Source organism: Protopterus annectens, chromosome 17.part0 (genome assembly GCF_019279795.1).
Source record: "Protopterus annectens isolate FY-2018-M chromosome 17.part0, PAN1.0, whole genome shotgun sequence".
In the NCBI taxonomy this organism is placed as follows: Eukaryota; Metazoa; Chordata; order Ceratodontiformes; family Protopteridae; genus Protopterus; species Protopterus annectens.
In genome coordinates, this window is record NC_056751.1 from 389,335,191 (window position 1) to 389,357,575 (window position 22,385).

General features: G+C 35.0%; 1 protein-coding gene across 1 annotated transcript in view; it reads left to right on the forward strand.

The window, feature by feature from the left end:
• CARS1 (cysteinyl-tRNA synthetase 1) overlaps window positions 1–22,385 on the forward strand; it is a 736,066-nt gene that overhangs the window by 679,676 nt on the left and 34,005 nt on the right. Inside the window, exon 21 of the mRNA XM_044059397.1 lies at window positions 5,117–5,176. Coding sequence (XP_043915332.1) covers window positions 5,117–5,176 — 60 coding nt within the window. The remainder of the gene's footprint in view (window positions 1–5,116; window positions 5,177–22,385) is intronic.

The following is a 22,385-nucleotide window of genomic DNA, read 5'->3' on the forward strand; positions in this document are numbered from 1 at the left end:
AAGGAAAGCGGTAGCATGGAGGAGGAGAGCAAAGCTTTAGAGAGTTTGGATATGGAAATTTGAGAATTTGGAGACATATATTTATCAATATGGAGCTTGAGAACATAAACCGATACCTGTGTGGTGAGTGTTACAAATGAGCAGCTCCATAGAGGAGGAAGTAAGAGAGTCTGTTGAAGTAGTGCAGATAACAGAACTGGTGTTACAGCTGATGTTCTGTTGAAATTAATTGATCAGGATGAACCAGGTAACATTTCTGCTGTTTCATGGAATGAGGTGGATGGTAACTTTTTTGCTTTTTCCAAAGTGCTGAAGATGGTAATGTGGAAAAGCAACCGTCTATGGAACAGGCTCCCCATCCATGTGAAGCAGAGTTCCTCCCTAACCCATTTCAAGTGCAGCTTGGACAGTTGGATGGGGAACAGGAAATTCGTCCCTGGTTTGGTACCTATGTCTCTAATGGACACAGGCAACCTGTAAATGGTTCATCTCCCAAACCCTGCTTACACTTATCAAGGGTATCAGAACTTGTCAGAGATTTGAGATGCATGGCTAGGCTTAAAAAGACCTTTGTGGTCATTAGCCTAGTAAACAGTTATGAACCTATGGACCTCTGAACCAGGTGATGTGGTATGAGAGAATGGACCTAAAACTTATGTAGCACTGACAAAATGTAAAACGGGAAAGCAGTAACAAATTCAGAAGCAGTCTAGTTTTATGACAGCAGATAATGCAATAACTAGAAAATATGAAGAAGTGGTAGACAAAAACGTTGAGCAGCAACAAACTGTAAGTAAAACTGTTTCTAAAAAGAACAGAAGATAAACCGTGAGAATAAGAACAAAAATGACACAGTTATAGACATATATTTTGCATGGGACAGTTTGGTAACTGTTATGGGTGTTAAAGCTTAAGAAATTTGGTATTTTATACATATTGGGACAGAGTCTTTTTGTGACTTTACATTTGAAACTGGTGGACTGATGATGAAATGTGTAGAACTGTGTAACAAAAGGACATTTATACATGGAACAATTATTTTTTCGTTTTCTGATAGTAACTTACATGTTACTTTGCAGTGATGAACTGGAAGAAGGCTATGTTAAAATGCATGCAGGGTCTGTGTGAAATTGTTGATAATATTCATCAAATATTAGACTATTTGTCGGTTAATATGAAAATTGTAATTGCAGGGGACCTTAACTGAGATTTAAGGGGAAAATATAAAAAGAAAGGGAAAGACGTAAAACAAAAATACGAACACGTGTAATGACAACATAAACACTTTAATGATAAAGCTTTCGGATAAAATCCTTCATCAGTATAATGAATCAACTTAAGAACTCATTTAAATAGAAAAGTAAAATAATCACATGACATCATACAGCCAATAAAAGTCTGTAAAAGACAATTATCTCAAGCACATTTGCCTATACTTTAAAATAGGTTTTAAAGAGACCATCTTATTTATACCAGGGGCATGATCGGCATTTAAACGTAAAATCCAATCATACTCCCTGATCTCTAATTTATTATTTACATCTCCACCTCTTAAGTCTCTAAAAATCACATCCAAAACTCTAAAAGAAAAAATATGAGTAGCACCATTATCACTTGTATATTGAGCTAAAACATTTCTACAAATCCCTCTGTGTATCTCTGATCTATGCTCCACCATTCTCTCCCTTAGTCGACGAGTGGACTTTCCCACATAAAATGCAGAACAAGTCCTGCAAGTAGCCAAATAAATAAATATTATCAGTATTACAAGTGGCATAATATCTAAAAGAGTATATCTTATTACTACTAGGATGTATAAAGCATTCATCCCTATTTATATAAGTACAATGTGAGCAGTTATAACAAGGAACACTCCTAATTCTACTTGATATTGTTCTTATTTGCTGATGAAAATCCTTATAACAAAGCCACCTCTAAATTTGTGCAGTTCTTATATGAAAAGTTAGGGAAACTATTAATATACTGGGTTAACTCAGGAAGGGTCAATAAAATACACCAATTATCCCTTATTATAGTCTCTATTCTTCTACTAGCCCTATTAAATGTTGTAACATAAAATAACTTATAAGTCTTATCCCTAGCAGTAGTAACTTGGGAGGGTGTATAAGTAAGATAAGGTTTACATCTATCATTTCTTTCAACTAATATATCCTGATAAACATTTTCCAATATACATTCATCATAGCCTTTTTCAATAAACTCTTTCATCATTTCTTGCAACTGAACAGATAAAAGGATATCATCAGTATTAAGTCTAGAGACTCTAGTAAATTGTGCTTTCGCAATGCTTTTAAATATAGATTGTGCATGCATACTCTGCCTGTTAAGGTAATTACTCTTTTGTAATGGTTTCTTATGCACAGTTGAATTTAGTCCCCGTTCATTAACAAAAAGCTCAACATCTAAGAAATTTATCCTAGATTTCGACTAAGTCAACTTGAACTTTAAAAAACTAGTGGTGGTGTTAATATAGTCAATGAATTGTATTAGTTGCTGCTCATTACCATTCCATATAAGGAAAATGTCATCCACAACCCTTTGGAAAAATAATAGATTAGAACCATATAAGGAATTATTAGAAATATATTCATCTTCCTATTTTTTCAAAGCAAGGTTAGCAAATGTATTACCCATCGGTGTGCCCATAACAACACCTGTTATTTGATGATAATTATCCTCAGATAAAAAGAAATTATTATCTAAAACTATCTGTAACAACTCACAAATAGTCTCAATTTGTCACCCATTATGGCCGCCTGCTTCCACTAACAGATCTCTAATAGCAGATATATCATATTCCTGGGGGATCACAGTAAAAAGTGAAACAATATCAAGTGTTACAAGAAAACAATTATTAACATCAAGTGAATACCATTCATGCAGTTGAGTTAAAAAGTCCCCAGTATCCTTAATATAACTCTTAACGTTCTTCAAATATTCACTTAAAAAGTTCTGTAAATATAATGATAGAGATTCCGTGATCCATCCCCATCCAGAGACTATCTGTCTCATCGGCGGGATTTGCACTAAAATAATGAAACAAATCCAAACTAATATCACCATTAATTTGCAAGTCATAAATTAATAGGTTTACATCTTGTATACATTTCCATTTATGGTTAATGGTAGCAAGTTTAAAAGCATTGACATCTTTAAGCAACGCATTTAGTTGGCTCAAATAATCATGTTGGTCCATAAAGACTACAGCACTGCCCTTATCGGCTTCTTTTATAACTATATCAAAGTTATTTTCCAGTCCCAGTAAAGCCTGATATTCACTTAGAGTTAAATTGTAAAACTTACTAGGAGGACCACATTCATATAACTTACGAAAATGGCCCTCACAAATATCATGAAATGCTGTAATCACAGGGTGGCTAACTGAACTAAAAGTACTAGATCTTTTATTTAATGGTGCAATAGTGTTCAAAGAAGCACCAAAACATAACTTCAAATTCAGATTTCGACAAAATGTTTTTAAATCAGTTAAAACCTTCTTTTATTCCTGCAAAAACTGATTCTTTGAGTAATGTTTAACTGATGTGTGTATATATATATATATATATATATATATATATATATATATATATATATAGATATATATATATATATATATATATATATATATATATATATATATATATATATATATACACACACACACACACACACACACACACACACACACACACACACACACTCGTATAAACACCAACTCAGAAATTGCAGAACAGTGGGGAAAGGGCAAAATCCCACTGCCTGCAATGTAACTGGCATCCTGCAATGAACCAGTAGTTCAATGAAACAATCCTCCTAACTAAACATTCAGTGTAATAACTGTATGATCACACACAATGAACTCTTGTATAGATAAATACAAGTTTGGGAGTGTTGCTGTTTTTTTTTTTAATTAACAACCTCACCCCAGAGGTTTTATATGTTTTAAATTCAATCTCATATCAGTTGAACATGATGCAGTTATTCATAATGGACCCTTATCTTTGTTTCAGTGGGTATAACGGGAAATTCTGGGAAGCTAATACTTTCATTATGTCTTGCTTGCTGCCTTCAGCTATTGCTGTAGAGTAGCTGCTTAGACAAATTAAGCCTTATTCTACCTGGGAATAATTGCATCAGTCTTTTTCCAGTTTGTCTTTGTGAAGTATTTGCACCACAGCCTTTTGAGCCAATGTTCTTACTTCTGTCAGGCTCCTTTCCAGATTGAGTCTATTTCCAGTGCAGGATTCAGCAGAACTCTCCTACAAGGTCTGTTTTTGGAGCCCTTTTGTGGCTGGTTTTCCATCTGTGGGAGAGATATGTAATGTGTATTCATTTGTCTGTGTGAGTTGATCCTTTCATCTCCACTTGTTTAAGAATCTGTGCTTATTTCTTTACTGACCTGTCTTAGACTGCCTTGAAAAAAATAATAATTAATAATGTAATAGTAAATCATCTTGGAGAATCATAGCTAGCAAGCGTACGTTGCTGACCTTTGCTCCATCCCTGAGACAGATTGTACATTGAACATGTCTAATCTCTTTAGCCTGTAGGATTTTTCACATTTTTGAAACTATAATCTTTCCTATTTAATTAGTCCTTGGCTGTATGCCGTATGAATGGATTGGAGGAGAGTAGACCATGTTTTGTTTTATACTTATCCATAAGATCAGTCCATGTCATTCAGAGGACTAGGTAGTAACTACCTCAAATTCCACATTATGGAATTATGTAGATTATTTGTTTTATGTACATTTTGCCTTTTAAGATGTACCTGTTTGTTATTTAGGTGTCGACATAACTATGCTTTGGAGTGCTGAGTTTTCAAAACCAAAAGATTTGGTCAGAATTATGCACGTGATGCCCAGAATCTTATCTTACTTATTGTACCTTTATACTTTTAGCTTGATGCTGACTTGCTGACAACAATAATTTACTATTAAGCAAGTGCTAAAACAAGTACAATTTAACCTTTTTCCTTAAAAAAATGAAAGTCTTAAGGAAAAGGGATGTCAGCAGTGCAATTTTTTAGGCAGGCTTAACTCATTTAAGTATAACAATTAAATAATACGGTCATCATTTTGTACTGTTGTTCTAGGCTGAAGAAGAGAAGAAAAGAAAGAAGGAAGAAGCTTCTAGGAAAAAACAGGAACAAGAAGTGAGTAGATTGCATTATCGCTGGTAATATTGCACAATGGTAGTAGTTTTGTGAAATAAAGGCCTTTAATCAAAGATGTGCATCAGGCCTACCTTTAGCTCTCCCTGGCCTCTCTCACTCAGATTCTGACAAATATGGATGGACATTTTCTTACAGTTTCTCCTGCCAAGCCTGGCTGATGCATCCTGAGACAGTGTAGCAACTGCCTCATGTACACAGACAACCATCTACTACTAACACCTAGGAACACAATTTGTGAGAAATGCGATTACATTAAGAACTTATTATGCTCTCTCCCTCACAAGCCAGTATATCTGACATTGAGAAGGTTGTCAACACAATCACTACACCTGAAACACCACCCACAACTGCACAACACACAACATATGTGGATGTTCTCAACAAAAACAAACCCAAACAAAGGAGACCTTAGAGGCAAAAACAAGTGCAAACTCCACAACCCTCCACACCACATACCACCCATAGTCCACTCACTTGTGTCTCACAACCACTAAGGCCTAACCATAAACCCAACATATTAGTCATAGGAGACTCCATTGTGAGACACACAGATGTGTCTCTAACCAGTCTGGATAAGGAGAAAGTTACAGTTAGTTGTTTGTCAGGTGCCAGAATCCACCATATCACACACGAACTCAAGCCTCTCAGCAACAGGTACTGTTATGAATCTGTCATAGTCCATGTTGGCGTGAATGACGTGAGATGTACTTCCCTAGACTATATAAAAAGAGACATGATTGAGCTCGCTGAATATGTGTCCCAGGCAGGTATGTCCCTAGCCTTAAGTAGCATTCTCCCGTCACCCAGAATGATGCCTCAGTACAAGTATAAAATGATTGACTTTAACAATTGGCCTAGTTTCTGGTGTCATTCCAGGTGGATCCAGTACCTGACAGCCTGGGAAGATATGATCGACAGACCACAATGCTTTGCTCGAGATGGCCTGCATCTGTCTCACTTGGGCTTCGGGCTTCTGGCAAAGGCCCTTGCCTCCCCCATAGTGCCTTTTTTTTTTAAGAAAAGTCATGAGGTCAATACTACCAACATAAAAATTTCAAGAAAATGCAAATTAAAGGTCATCCTGCTAAACACTAGGAGTCTAAACATGAAACTGCACTCATTGCAAGCATTCTTAACCCTGGAAGATGCTGACATTTGTGCAGTCACAGAAACTTGGTTCAAAGCTGCAGAGAGCACTCCAACCTTACCTGGTTACTCATCCTATCATACATTCAGATCCCAAACTGTGAGCAGCAAAGCCAAAGGTGGTGGAGTTTCAATACATGTTAAAGACACACACACACACACACACACACACACCTCCAGGCTAATCAAACAGTATGACCCACAAGATATATTCTAGGTGCAGTTAACCATTGACAAGACCCCTATTCAAATCTTAGCTAGCTACAGGTTCCCAAATTTGACTCAAGATGCCCACTTCACCTATCTGGACCTCTTTGAATCTATCAAGATTCAACCCTTTACTATAATCCTAGGTGACTTTAACTACCCAACTATAGAGTGGAAAAACTACTCATGCCAGAACACAAATGCCCAGAGATTCCTCAATTTTTATCAATGCAGATGCCTTGGAACAGCTAGTCGATACCACCACAAGAGGTGATAATATCTTGGACTTGGTATTAACCAACATGAGTAGCCACTGCAGCACCCCTACAATATCATCCTTCCATGGGACCGATAACATCCCAGGCTGCATCCTACATGAACTTGCAGCAACATTAGGCACCTTATTCAACCAAAATCTGAGTACCAGCTTTCTCCCAGCTGAGTGGAGGGGAGCTTCATCCCTTTACACAAAGGTGGAGCGTCCACCGATCCAGGAAATTATAGACCCATCAGTCTAACTAGCCTGATCTGCAAGGCCATGGAACGGATTATCACGGACCTTATTAACAGGGACATTGGCAACCTCCAAACACTCAATTCCACACAGAATGACTTTGTCAAGGAGAGGTCATGTTTGTTAAATCTGGTCGGCTTCTTTGTTATAGTCACCAAAGACATGGACGAGGGGAAGATGGTGCACACCGCCTACCTTGACCTGGCCAAAGCCTTCAACACTATTCCCAACTCTGGCATAATAGATAAACTCTCTCAACTAGACATCAAATCATATATTACCAGATGGGTAGCAAACTGGCTCACTGATAGAACCCACCTAATCAAAATAGGGTAAGACACCTAAAGCAAGTAGACCCATAACGAGCAGCATACCCCAGGGATTGGTCTTGGGGCCTCTGTTATTCGGGATATACTTCTCTGAGGTGCAGGCCAAAAACAGTGGGCTATGGCTGACCAAGTTTGTAGCTGACTGCAAGCTGGATGCGGTCATCAATTCCCCAAATTATGTGGATGTCCTGCAAGAGGGTGTCACCCAAACAAATAACTGATGCCAAAAACATGGCCTTAAGCTGAATGCCAAAAAATGCATCATCATCCCCTTTGGAGAGAGTGATTTCCCCACATATTATCACATTAATAACAATGTCATTTGTGAGTAGTTGGGTACCCAGTTTGATAGCAACCTGACTTTTGACCACCATGTTGCTTCCATTGTACAGAAAGCTTTCTACATGGCCCACCTCATATGTAAGGATATCTCATGCAGGGACAAGGAGATCATAATATCCCTGTATTCTTCGCTTATAAGGCCAGTTATTGAGTGCAACGTCCCCTTCAGCATGTACCTCACAAAGCACATACAACAGCTGGAGAAACCACGGAGGTTCCTCACAAGGAGAATCCAGGGCCTCTGACATCTACCCTACACTGATAGGCTAAAAGCCCTGTCTCTCTATCCAGTTTCATAAAGACTCCTTAGAGGTGACCTCTGTCAAACCTACAAAGCAATCTCTGACCTCGCCTTGATGGGACTGCTGCATATCTGCAAGTCAAGTTCCACTTAAGTAACCCACACGTGTGACATCAACCTGCTCTGTGACATCAATAGGACTTGGTGGGACAGATTTGTGTCCCAGAGACTCCCCCATGTGTGGAATAGACTCCCTCTCCTGTCAAGCAGAGTACCATCCCTTTTTTTTTTTCAAAACAGGTTTATTGTTTTAACATACAAGAGAAATATCATAACAATTTTATACAAGTAATTAAAAATAGATATGATTATAACATTCAACAAAACAACTAAAGTATTTACAAAGACATCCACTACAATCAGATCAATTAATTAAACTAAAATACCATGCTATTGAAATTAGGATTTTTTTTAACAAATTTTGTAAATTATCCCATACAATATAATAAGATGTTTTTCTAGTTGTTCTTTACCTAATTGTGTTTATTTCCATATGGCACACTATATTCATAACATTTTTAAATTCATTGAACGAAGGAGGTGTATCTGAAATCCATTATCTGGTTATTATTTTCCTAGCCACTGCTAGAATAGACCATAACAAGGGAAGCTTAACCTTTTTAACACTTTGAGGTACAGGTGTGTTGAATAATATAAGAGATTTAGAAATAATGAAATTGTCTGTAAAAAGAGCCTGCAAAAATTCATTAACTGACTTCCAGTATTCTTTCAATTTTATACAGTCATAAAACATATGAGCCCAGTCAGCATTAATTTCTACATTACATCTCTTACATAGATTATCTTTATTATTTATTTTATTCATCATCAAAGGTGTATAAAAAGATCTATGTAAAAATTTCCATGTAGAAAGTCTCCAGACAATGGAAGACGTAGTTCTATAGGCAGATTCCAATATATATTGTTTATCTTGTTGATTTGGTGGGTCCCCATTAATAGAAGTGAAATAATTCCAGTATGTATCTACACTGTAAAAAGTTTCTTGTCTGATAATTTTATGTATGTATGAAAGTTCACCTTTATCAGAAACTTTATGTTGTAAATTTAATATCAAGTAATTAATCAGTGTTGGAATAGATTCTTTAACTGTTATAGACATTAGATCTATTCTATCAATGAGATGTTGTCTAAAGGTCTGAACCTCTAACCAGCAAGTTTCTCTTGGATCAAATTCTTGTTTTAAGAAATCTAGATTTTTAACTTTATTATCAGATATCAACTGATACCAGTACTTTAGATCATTATCTATAGCTAAATGAGTTCCTTCAGAGGTAGATGACAAAAGCATACCCTGAGTATACATTATAGGGAATATAATAAAATGCCATTCCTGCATGAATATAAAGTTACGATAGCTAATAATAATATTTAATGGGTAACGGACCATATGTTTAGGTGTAATAGGTGAAGTACAAAATTCCTTTAGTAACCATAACATGGAGTTATTTACAATCATATTTTTATGTGTTAAGGAGATTTTCATGAAGTGCATACTAATTAGCTCCCAATAATCTTTCCATTTTGCGACATATGACTGAACTATTAATAAAGTAATAACTTTTACAATAGAAGAGATAGTATATAAATTAAAGTCTGGAAAAGAAATACCCCCTTGAGACCAGCTATTAGTATGTTTCTTTAATGCAATCCTAGGTCTATTAGGTGCCCATAGGAAATTTAACATAAGTGTATTCAGTTTCTTGATAATTATTTTTGTAGGTGGAAGTATTATTGATTGTATTAAGTATAAAATCTTGGGGAATATTATCATTTTAATAATTGTAAGTCTCTCCTCCATATTAAAAAACATATTATTCCAGGTATTAAAAGATTTTGTATATTAAGAAAACAGGTATTATAATTATTATATATAATAGATTTAATATCTTTAGATAGTATTATACCTAAATAAGTTATCTGACCTGAATTGGGTACATATTTAGTAAAATCACTAATGAGAATATTTTTGTATATATAGGTAGTATTTTAGTTTTTTCTTCATTGAATATTAAACCAGAAATACTTTTAAAATTCATCATTTTATCAAATAGAGACTGCATAGAAGAATTAGATCTGCTGATGTAATTAGAACATCATCTGCAAAAAGTTGAATTTTGGATGTTGTATTTTCATCTATTTCAAAACCCTCTATGTCAATACAGTTTCTGATCAAATTAGCCCAAGGCTCCATTACTAAAGTGAATAATAGTGGAGAAAGTAGACATCCTTGTTTTGTACCTTTAAGAATGGGTATTTTTTGTGAAACATATGTTCCTACCTTAATATAAGCCAACGTTCCTTTGTATAAATGCTCAATTAGATTTACAAATGCATCTGAGAAGTTTGTGCACTTCAGTAAGGTAAACAGATAGTCCCAACTTACTGAATCAAATGCTGAACTTATATCAAGACTAATAAGTGTTAAATCTTTCTTTTTCCTATTTGCAAAATCAATTAATGTTAAAGTTCTTCTTATATTATCAGAAGTATTTCTATTTACAATGAAGCCTGTCTGATCTATATCTATAATGCCGGCAATGATTGTCTTCAATCTATCAGCAAAAATACTCATAAACATTTTATAATCAACATTAAGTAATGAGATGGGCCGATATGAAGTACATCTAATTGGATCTTTATTAAGTTTTAAAATTGGCGAAATAAATGTATATTGCCAAGATGGGGGGGGTTATTAACTCAGTTTGGGCCAAAATAAAAACCTTATGTATTAATGAATATGTACTTTTAGAAAGGATTTTATATATATCTGGTATAATACCATCATTACCCGGTGCTTTGTTTGATTTAAGCTTATTTATTTGTGTAATAACCTCTGTATATAAAATACTTTTGTCCAATAGTTTAATCTGTTGTTTATTAAGCTTTTTATTCATATTTGTGGTTATAAACTCCTTTATTTTATCTTTAGGTTCCATGTTAATGTTATTATTGTTAATATTGTGAAAGTGATTTCTAAATTCATCTAGTATTTCTGGTAGACTAGAAACATTCTTCTTTTTCCTTAGAGAAAAGATTTCTTTGATATGGTTTTGTTTATTCAACCTTTTTGTTTTATTTTTAAGTCTATGTAAGTATTTGGGGCTTATTGAGTAAGACAAAACTTGTATTTCTCTAGAGTTATTTTAACTTTATGAGTTAAAATTTCTTTGTATTTCTCATTTAGTTTGTTTATTTCTTCAATGACTTTCTTATCCATAATATTTTCTTTATTATTATGTTTATAAGAGTCTAATTTACTTTGAATATCTAACAATTTCTTATCCCAAGATTTCCTTTTATTATTATACCATCTTATACTTTGTCCATATAGATATGATTTTAAGGCATCCCAAACATAGACAATGGAGACTTCAGGAGTATTATTTATGTCTAGAAAATGTTGTACTTCTGAAAGTATATATTCTTTATAGTCTTTTAGTTGAGTTAAGTATGCTGGTATCCTTTTGATCTGAACATTATGAGTATTTTTATCATGAATTCAAAAACAATTGAATTATGATCAGATATAGGACATGAAATGATTTTGGAATTAATTAAATCTGTTACCATCTGGTTAGAAATAAAGACCCTATCTATTTTTGAATAAGTTTTGTATCTGTTAGAAAAAAAGGTGTATGGTAATGATTTTGAATCTATCTGATTATTAATATCATTCAAATGATAAGAATTAGCAAAATCATTTAAATGTTTTGCATTAGATGTAATTCTTCTTTTTCCTATAGTGGTAGTATCACTTTCATGTAGTATACAATTAAAGTCACCAGCTAAAATAATATATCCTATAGAGAATTATATGATCTTATCAAGATTGATGTTTCACTGTATTAATACCAATTCCAGGTATCCAATATACATTAATTAAAGTGTAAGTCTTCCCATTAATTTGTATTGTAACCATACAAAACATTCCTTTGTCATCCTGATAAGACTTAATGGTTTTAGGAATGGGCATACTTTTATTCCATAAAATAGCCACTCCTCTTTTTTTCTGAGTGTGCTCTGAACTAACCAATACTGTATATTTGTTTGTGGCTAGTTTATCAATATCTTTTTTCAAGAGATGGGTTTCTTGCAGGAAGACTAAGTTGGCCTTATGTAAATTAATGTATCTTATTAGGCTTGCCCTTTTACACGGATTATTCAATCCATTAATGTTTAAAGAAATTCCTTTTAAAGATGTCATTTGGTATTTTTAAAACTTAAGAATCTTATGATCAAAATAACAAATAACAACATAAGTAATGTTACATCTCCTCCTTTAGGTGTACCTTTAAATATAGCTGTATTTATTGAATCTCTTATGGGATTTTGTATAGGATTCAATTTTGTTTGTAGTGACAATGAGTGTACAAAATATATTGTGGATGTCAAAACTATATACATATAACAATGAACAAGTGAAAATAATGTAAGGATTAAACCTTGCATCCAGCCTGGAGTTAAAACTCCAACTTTGAGTAGTATTTACCACTCAAGTTAACCCCCTACCCTAAGCAGCAGTACCTCAGCTACCACCTTATCAATTTAATACTGGTTATATTTAACTTAAATTAACAGCTTTCAATTCAATTATCTAGCAAGACAAGACTACACATTTGATAAAACAGCATCATATAAACTAAAATAAACTTTTTTTTTAAAAAAACTATTCATACTACTATATACATCTATGTAATATAATACACTTGTATTCAAATAGCATTCAAATAAACTTGATATTAGGAACCAAGAGGAGAGAGAGAAATAAAAGACATGAAAGAGGGAGAGAGAGTGAAAGAAAGAGAGAAAAAAAAAAGGCATATTTACATATTAATTTATTCAAAGTATGTAAAAATAAGTTCTAACATTCATTTAAATCAAAAACTTTGGCTAATATGGTTCAGACATTACATATATTAAGATGCATCTATTTTCTGTCATGTAAATGCAGTCAACCGCTTCCAAAAAAAAAACCTTGAATTGCTTGTATATGAGCATTTTACTCATACTCATTATTGTCAATAGAATAAAATATTATATTTATAGAAATTGTTATAAATCATACTGCATAGTTATTCAAATACTCAGAAACACTTGCATTATTGTAAAAAAAAAATCTGTATTTTGTATGTCTATACTACTGCTTTAAAATATATCACATGACAGTTTCTTCCAGAATAGAGTTATAAAGTTATTTATGCTTGTCAATCAGATGAATTAAATGAGTTATAGTAATGTATATGTTTGGAACACAAGTTTTTAACACAGATTAGTATGCTGCAGTCAAGTAGATTTTCAAAAACACTTGAATAAATGTTTCATTTTTCTATGCCTTCTAAAATAAGACATTTACTTACTACAAGAAACTGCATCATTTAAAATCATTATAACTGACATATTTTATGAATTATAACATAGATATTTAAGTAATTATATAAAATAACTCACATTTAAATGTCAAAGAGTTCATTTTCCTTCACATAGTCGCATTTGCATCAGTTCTACTTCCTGGTAGAGTGTTCTTCCTGAATCTGTTATGTGTCAGTGTGATATCTATGTCAAAGGTCAGATTGACTGCTTTCAGCTTCTCTGTTAGAATTCTGAGAGTTGAAGCTTTTGAAACAGCTCAAGGACACTGTTCATGAGGTAGCCCACATCCCAGATTGTCTCCCTTAACATTTTGGCAGGAAACTTGTTAAAAACTAGTGACAAACATTCATTTAGCAGTGTAAATGCATCTGAACATGACAAAACTTTTGCGATGTATTTTACAGGTTATTACAGCCTCTATGTAAGTGAAATTAAGCCCAAAGTTATTAATAAGTAATAAAACTCAATATTTTTGTCCCAACTCAATTTTTATGCAAATCTTATTATTTACTGTATCTATATGATCAAAAGCATTTCTATATATTAATATGAGAAAAAAAATAAAGAGAAAGAATAAAGAAAAGAAAAAGAGAGTAGAAAATAAAAGAGTGTAAAGCAGAAATAAAAAAAATGTAAGAGAAAGCTATAAGAAGTATATAAATTGGAATATTATTTACTGTTTATATTAATAGAGTTAAAAATAAAACATATTATTTACTATTATTTAGTTCTAATTATTATTAGTTAAAGCATGACAGATTATTTACAAACAAGCATAAGCAGTATAATCAATAAAGTATAATTAGGAATAGCATTTGAAGAACATATAAACTTTTTACAAGGAATAAATATGTTATTATTCCATTTATCATATTTTCATTACTCTTCTCTCCCTGCCCTCCCCCACCCTTTACCCACTACATAATCTAAATAGAATGTCATTGTTTAAACAAAGAAAAGAAGAAAAGGAGAAAAAAAGAAAAAAAAATGTATCAAATAACTGACCTTACTTCTCTTTTCAGAAAGAGAAACAAATTGAATAATAGCTTGTTATTAGTTCCTCAGATATTTTGACTGGTTATGAAACAAAACATTTCTTTGCACACAGAGAATAACTTTGGTTAAATCTTTTTCAGAACATTTGTGGCTTTCTGGAAATGCAGGAACTATATTTAAAAAGATTAATAATGAAGTAAAATGATGAGAGAAAAAAACATAGAACAAATCATTTGTTCTTTAGTCTCTTCTTCTTCTCTGAAGTCTTCCACGAAGTTTCAGTTGCCAGTCTCTTTAATGAAGGACTAGCCCATTCCATTTCCTGTATTTTATCCAAAATCTTATTTTTTTTTGATAAACAGTAAAGCAGAGTCTAAGTCATCAAAAATTTTAGGACCATCAGGAAGGAAGATTTTTAGCTTGGCAGGAAACAGAAGGTATGTTTTAAACTGTGCTTTTTTAAGCTCCCTTATTAGTGGCAGAAAAATGTTTCTTTTAGCTATTACCAAGGAAGAATAGTCATTGTCAAAACGCACAGTTGTCTCATTAATCTTAACAGGAGCTTTAGCCCAAGCAGATTTAAGAACCACCTCTTTATCAAAAGATGATAGAAATCTAACTATAACTGATCTAGGATAGTTTTTTGCTAGAGTTAGTATTAGCTATAGATCTATGTGCTCTTTCGATACCAAAAGAGAATGCTTCTGGTAAGTCTAAAGTTTTAGGGAGCCATGTTGTTAAAAAAGAAGTAATATTGTTACCTTCAATATTTTCTGGCAGTCCAAAAATCCTAATGTTATTGCGCCTAGATCTATTTTCCAAGTCATCCAGCTTTGTTTGTAAATGTGTATTTTGTTTCAGCAGAAACTCAATGTTGATTTCCTCTTCTTGGATTCTATTTTCCATGTCATTCACAGCTTCTTCTATGCCTGTCATCTGGATCTTCTGTTGTTGCAGGTCTATATGTAACAAGTCTATTTGTTTTGTAGTTTTTCTATGAAGGTATCAATTTTAGTATCCATTTTATCCATCTTAGCAGTAAGTTGCTGGATTATAGTTATCAGAGACTGAAGTTCTTTCTTGATGCTGGAGTCTTGAGAATTTGTCTTACTGGAACTCATTTCAGACTGATAAACTGACAGGAAAATTTCCAATGTGATTTCTGACAGGAATATTGTTAAAATTTCCTTTCTTTTTTAGATATAGTTCAAGAACTATATAAAACAAACATATTTAGAAAGAAAATTACTTCAAAAATTATTTTTTAAGTAATTAATTCCTGTCAGTGTAATGAAATTGGTGGAGCTGAAGAAATCTGCTGCTATCCTGTGTTCATCCTTGGCCACGCCCCCTACCATCCCTTTTTAAGCGCAGCCTGGATAACTGGATGGGAACAGAAAATGCACCACTGGGATTCCACCTGTGCCCCTACTGGACAGGGGCTTTGGGTGCTGACTTGTCTAAACATGGGCTTGTGACTAGGCTTATAAGGGCCTCAGAGCCAATAGCCTAGTAACTTCCTATGATCCTGTGAGAAAGGAAGACTCCGCAATTCAGCTGGTTCAGACAAACACAGTTGCACTGTTCTAAGAAGTATCTGTTACAGTTACTAACACTTGTGGGTCATGTTTATATTAGAAATTGATGGAAGGCACAGCTGTTTATGAGGGCTGACGGCTGGCATTAAGTTATCACTAGCCTTCAGAGACCTCATTTCCCATGATTTTTTTTTTTTGGGGCACTGCATCTGCTTTATTGAGAAAACTGCTAATCTGTGAAAAGCCAGGACTTCACCTCCTTTAACCCGAGTCCTGTTGCTTGTAAGAAAATATTTTAATACGACTGCAGCTAGAACATTACCCTTCCCTATATTTTTGCCAGAGATCAGCACACATTTCCTAACTTTAGGATGCAGATGCATTTCAGTCTACAAGACTCAGAACTTTAATTTTGACAATATCGCTCATAAACTGCAAGTGTCAGAGGTGTGTGTGTGTGTGTGTGTGTGTGTGTGTGTGTGTGTGTGTGTGTGTGTGTGCATGTCTGCATGCTAAGATCAAGACTGACATACCTTGGAATAGTCTTAGTCTGAGGTACAGTGTTCTGCGAGTCAGTATACGTAAGTAACAAGTGCTGAGAGGAGCAGCTTCCAGTGTTGAGGGGTCTTAGGTGGGTGTAGGGAAGCAAAGCTTTTAACAGAGTTAGTTTCAGTGTTCTCTGTTTTACATGGTGTTCATTCTTCCACATATGAAGTTGTGGGACTTGCAGTTATGTATCTCAGAACTTCTGTTATGGAGCCGCAAGATGTGCTTCTCCCAGACCAAGCCACATATCAGCCTTCTCAACCTACTCAGACATGGTGAGGAGTATGGAACTGGCAGATATTCCAATGCCCAAAATGTAAGTGGGGCCATCATCCTAATTTCTATAACCCATGCTGAAAAAGCAAGAGAATCCCAATCTGCATTTTTTGGTAGTTGCTAGTCAGCATTAATTAGCCGACCTCTGTAGTGGTAGCCCTCAACAGTAACTCTTAATACCTTGGAGGTAGTCATAAATGTAAGAGGCCCTGCTAGAATGGCAACATTACAGATCTGTTAATGTTTGAGACAGTCCAGAAACTTTTCAAAAATTTTTATGAGCTGTTTTAGGAATGAAAGAACTGCCCAGTAGCTGTTGATGCAATCATCTGCGTACCAAACAGTTTTTGTCACACTAGGGGCATCTCTCAAGCTTCAGTGCTCCAGTGTCACCAGAAATAGAGGGTATTCTTTAAACACCCATTCATGTGCCCCATATAATGGGAGTAGAGGGTGTTATAAGCAATTTACTAATATCCTACAACTCTGAATTTTATTTACCATTTCTGGCCATCTGCTAATGGTGGCACTAGATCCATAGTGTGCCAAGGCTTTTATCATATGCTGCCTCAGGATGTCACCAGCTGAAGTGGCAGTGTTGAAACAGAATGCTTCTACTTCTTCTGCCAAACTATTCCTCACCTTCATGGCATGAATTAAAGTAGAAAACATCTTTTATGCACTCTGCCCGCTGATATAGCTCAGCTGCAAATATGCAGCATGGCCAGTATTGACCTTATCGAATTGCTTACGTAGAACACATTCCTTTATTTTCATATCATGCTTTAGCAGAGCTACAGTCATGTAGCTTCCCTGAGAAACAGAGAAGTCCTTCTCAGTCTTAGAAAAGGCTGAATGCAGTTGCTTAACTGCACCAGTCTACAAAAAAGAGAGTGCATTGTCTTGGTATCTTGGTATCACTTCAGAGCATAATGTCTTCCCTTTCAACAGTTCTTTGATAGCCTCCATCACTTCAACAAGGGTCAGTGGCAAATCTAAGAAATTGCTTACCTGATGGCATCTTGTCTTAGACCCTCACACCTGTGACCCCTGGTTCAGCTCTATCAGCACCACTGAATTGCATTATAAACATTTCCTAACTGCTGCATTGTCTTTGTTGTCAGGAGGGGTGCATAAATTCTCCTTCTGACTTCCTAACAGAAAATATCTTTTTCTCCAGTGACTTATTCTTAGTCCTCGTTGTCTGGAAGTGCCCATTTTTTGCCTCCAAGGCCCAGTATTTGCATTTCATGTATGCTTATTTATTAATATGAAGGTTTAATGCACTCCATTTTAATGTCTGCGATTGTTTACAAAGTGGCTGTTGAAAATAATTAACTGATAGCAACATAAGTTTGTTGTCTAGTATACTCTTCAGCTCTATTCTTCCCTTCACTTTTGTCCTTGTATATTTCTTAATCTTCACTCTAAATGCATTTTAAACGCAACCCAACCTAACGTGGGAAGAATACTAATGTCATTCAGTTGTTTGCTTAAAGGGTGGATGTGGAAACTTCATTTGTTTACTTCCAGCTTTGAGAGATGGTTCTTTGAGGCGCAAGATACAGTGATTTCATATATACCCTCACAGAATTCATTGAAAGCATACAAAGTGCAAACTCAAGAGCATCATTTTGCCAATTTTCCAAGGCCATGATGATCTCAGAGTTAGAATAATAAACTAGGGAGTTTGTGTGTGTACACCCAGTCAGGCCATTCTATCTGCAGCAGAATAAATCTGATGTTCCCTGCATGTGTGTGTGTTTGTGTTTAGGGTAGCTCCTCTGCTGCGCAAAATGCTTCAGTAAAGACTTAAAACGTTTTAATGCAGTATTTTTTATGGATTAAGGAGTTGTTCTAGGAGCCTCATTCTGAGAAGTTAGATTTATCTGTCAAGGGGATAAGGTGAAGAAATGATGTCAGCATTAGCAGCAATGAGAGTAGGGATTATATAGAGAGCTAGCCAAAGCATACTTTTAAAAACAGAGTTGCTGGCAACAAGTGCTGAAAATAATAACATGAGTTAAACTGGGAAAAGAGGTGTACTTAAGTTTCAGCATTATGTACTGCATGCTTTGTGAGAAATTCATCACAGTGTTGGAATTCACAATCTGTTCTGTCATGGTATAAATATTTGTATACTATTCAAGAGGCACATCCAGTGAGTTACTTCTAAAAATCCCATGATCCAGATGCTTAGGCTATTGATTTGTGATTTTAAGAATCCTGGCCTTATATTCCCATGATAGTTTTTAGGCCTTATATTTTAAATGCATATAACTCAGAAATCAGCAAAATAAGGAAATGTTAGGAAATTTACATGTATTTTGGAGTCCCTCAATACTGTTTTAATTTTTCCATCTTTCTGTAAATAAAGGAAACCATTTTCAAACCTAAGCATATGTTGGTGGTCTTTGTGATCTGATAACACTGATGTTGTATACCCCCTTCTTTTTATCTTTCCTCCAGCCCCATTGGCACCAAACATGTCATTTCCATTGCATAATTGTTCTGAAGTCATGAAAATGTGGCCATTCTCTTGTGGGTCATCTTTCTTCTATATGTCTTCTATTTTGAATTACCATTTAGTTCCTGCTTAGTATTGGTTCCTTATTTCCCAAACTGTCAAGTTCAAACCTAAGCCCTAAACTGAAATTCCCACCCTTAAAACCCTGTGCTGCTACAAAGACCTTTTCTTATACCTGCACCAGTATTTCATTTAGACTAGTAAGTTAAATTAATCAGTGTTAGCCTAATGTGTTTGCAAGGAAATATTAGTAGCAGTTTAAGCATTGTCATCCTGACCTGTTGATCATTGCACATAAACTCCACATGCTAGGTGAAACCCATATGTTACAAAAACAGACAACACTTGTAAATGGTGAAGTATTTTTAACTATCAAACCAAAGAATAAAAAGGTCTGAGAGAGAAACCATTCACTAAAAACTGCAAGCAAGGCCCAGCCCAGCCTGAATCTTCACTGTATGTTGCTTTAAACCTGTGGTACAGGTCCATGAGATATATGCAGCTGACCCCTTTAGGACTTACAAGTGTTTTGAGTACATGACGTTTATTTTTAAGCCTTTACAGGTGCATTCAGGCCAGTAAAGCCAAACCACACTAGTTATAGACAAGTCCTTGTTTTGCCTTTTTCTGTTCTCATCATTATAGCATAAATGGATTGTTTGGGCTATACTTTGGAAACACAGATTTAAATTGAAGTCTGATGTCCATAAACTTTGTTGCCTGCATCATATCTAGGGTTACCACCTGTCTCTCTTTGCGAGGAACAGTCCCTCTTTGGGCAGTTTGTCCTGCAAAAAAAAAAACTAAAAAATGGCAAATGTCATGAGATTTTAGGACAAAATATTTCCTAAGTTTTCTGCAGTAGTTTCTTAAAACAGTTATTTTATGCCTGAAACACCTAAATGTTATATGAAATAGCATAAGCAACTCAAATGCTACGAGAATAAGCTTTTATTTTGGCAAGAAAATGAAGTCCTGTCCTTTGCACTGGCCGTGGGTATGTTTTATCCTGCAAAATCTCACATTTCTACAAAAAATGTCCAACTTTGGGCATTTGAAAAGGTGACAACCCTAATCATATTCCAAATAACATCCATACTAAAGGGTAAAAAGATTGCACAGACAAAAAAATTCAGCAAAAACTGCAAGAAAGACCCAACCAAGCTAGTCTTCATTGTGTAAATACCTTAAACTTACAGTGACCGGTTTCAGGGACCCACCCCATTTTAAACTTTTCTTGCTTTTCTTAGCCTGCAGCTTAGAGTCTTGAATAAACACCATATCTGGCTTCAGTATAGCCAGATAATTTAGTAACACAGAGCATCTGATGGTTGCAACTGCCCATTTATTTACTGAATGATATAATAAAACATACGGACACACTCACACATGCATGCATATGTACATACTTGTATGAAATGGCACTCTAGGTACTTAGTAGGCTGTTGATCTGTGTAGATTTTAACAACCCTAGCCTTACATTCCCGTGGTAGTTTTTTAGCCTTTGTATTTTGTGTACAAATAACCCAGAGATGGACAGAACAAGGAAATGTTGGAATATTTACAAGTTTCACATGTAATAATAATTCAACAACAGTATATTGGTAAATGGCAACAAAAGTATATGAATGTGATGCTAAGTATGCTAGATATGATTTATTGATTCATTTCCTGCAGTTGTTACACAAGTGACTCAAGCTGTGGACATCACTGTAGTGTGCTGGTTTTCATAGTTTAATTTTCTCCATAACTGTATGACCATGGGACTGTTTATTATTATTGTTATTATTATACATTTGTTAACCAGATAAGTCCACTTTTCCTTTTCAGGGGAAACCCAGGAACATTGTCTTGTCAAGTGACTTATTTAGAGTCACAGAGTAGGCAAACCGGGGGTGGAAGGAATCAAACATTGTACCTTTGACTATGGGAAGCAACTTAGTAACAAAATATTGAAGTTAATGGGGATATTGGAGGTACAAAGAGGCAAAGCCCTCCCACACTGTACTTTGTTCTTTGTGTGTGTGTGTGTGTGTGTGTGTGTGTGTGTGTGTGTGTGTGTGTGTGTGTGTGTGTGTGTGTGTTTATAAGTATTTGTTTTTGACCCAGGTCCACCCTTCACCTTTCTAACCTCTTCAGGTGTTAAATTGTTACCAAATTTTGTTTCTGATTTATTGATTCATTTCCTGCAGTTGTTACACAAGTGACTCAAGCTGTGGACATCACTGTAGTGTGCTGGTTTTCATTGTTTAATTCTCTCCATGACTATATGACCATGACTGTGTTTATTATTATTGTTATAATTATACATTTCTTAAACAGATAAACCCACTGGGCACACATGTTCCTTTTAGACCCAGGTCCACTCTTCAACATTCTAACTTCTTCAGTTGTTAAAATGTTACCAACTTTTGTTTCTGATTGATTGTGATTGAAGGATGGAATTTTGATTGCTTAATGTTCAGTCATATCAATCCAGTGATAACAGCTAGCTTCTATTGTATGCTCCTTCAGATGTACCATGGGTCTGCTGTGGTTTTGTCTCTCATGCAGTAGCAGTAGTCTGTCACAAAATACAAACACCTACCTGTACAGCCCCAGTAGACTGCCTTCATCAGACAGTTGACCTAAAGAAACACAGGGCATGCAGTAGCATTTGTATCTCTCTTCCTCAGGGAAATGGAAATGTTGCAGCCATATGTTTATACTAGATAAATAAATGTAGTTTTTAACTTGCACAAGAAGTAATTTTAAGATAGAACCAGCAGTTAATAGTGTAGATAAAAAGATTGTGGCTGCTGTTGCTGCTTGCTCTTCCAGAAAGTCAGACACATCAGGCGATTACTGTGGGGACTGATTAACTGACACACCAACCACAAACACCTTTTCTAGGTAATAAATGGGTAGCTGTTCATTGTGTTTTACTTTTGCTGTAATAACTAAATGGGGATGTTCTTCGTGTTTCACTGTTGCAGTCATTACATTTGGGTAATCTGCTGGCAGGTTGCCCTCAGTCGGCCTGAATAACAAAGTCTTGGGTCCTGCGTCGGTTGCTGTCTCCTCTTCCATGACGTC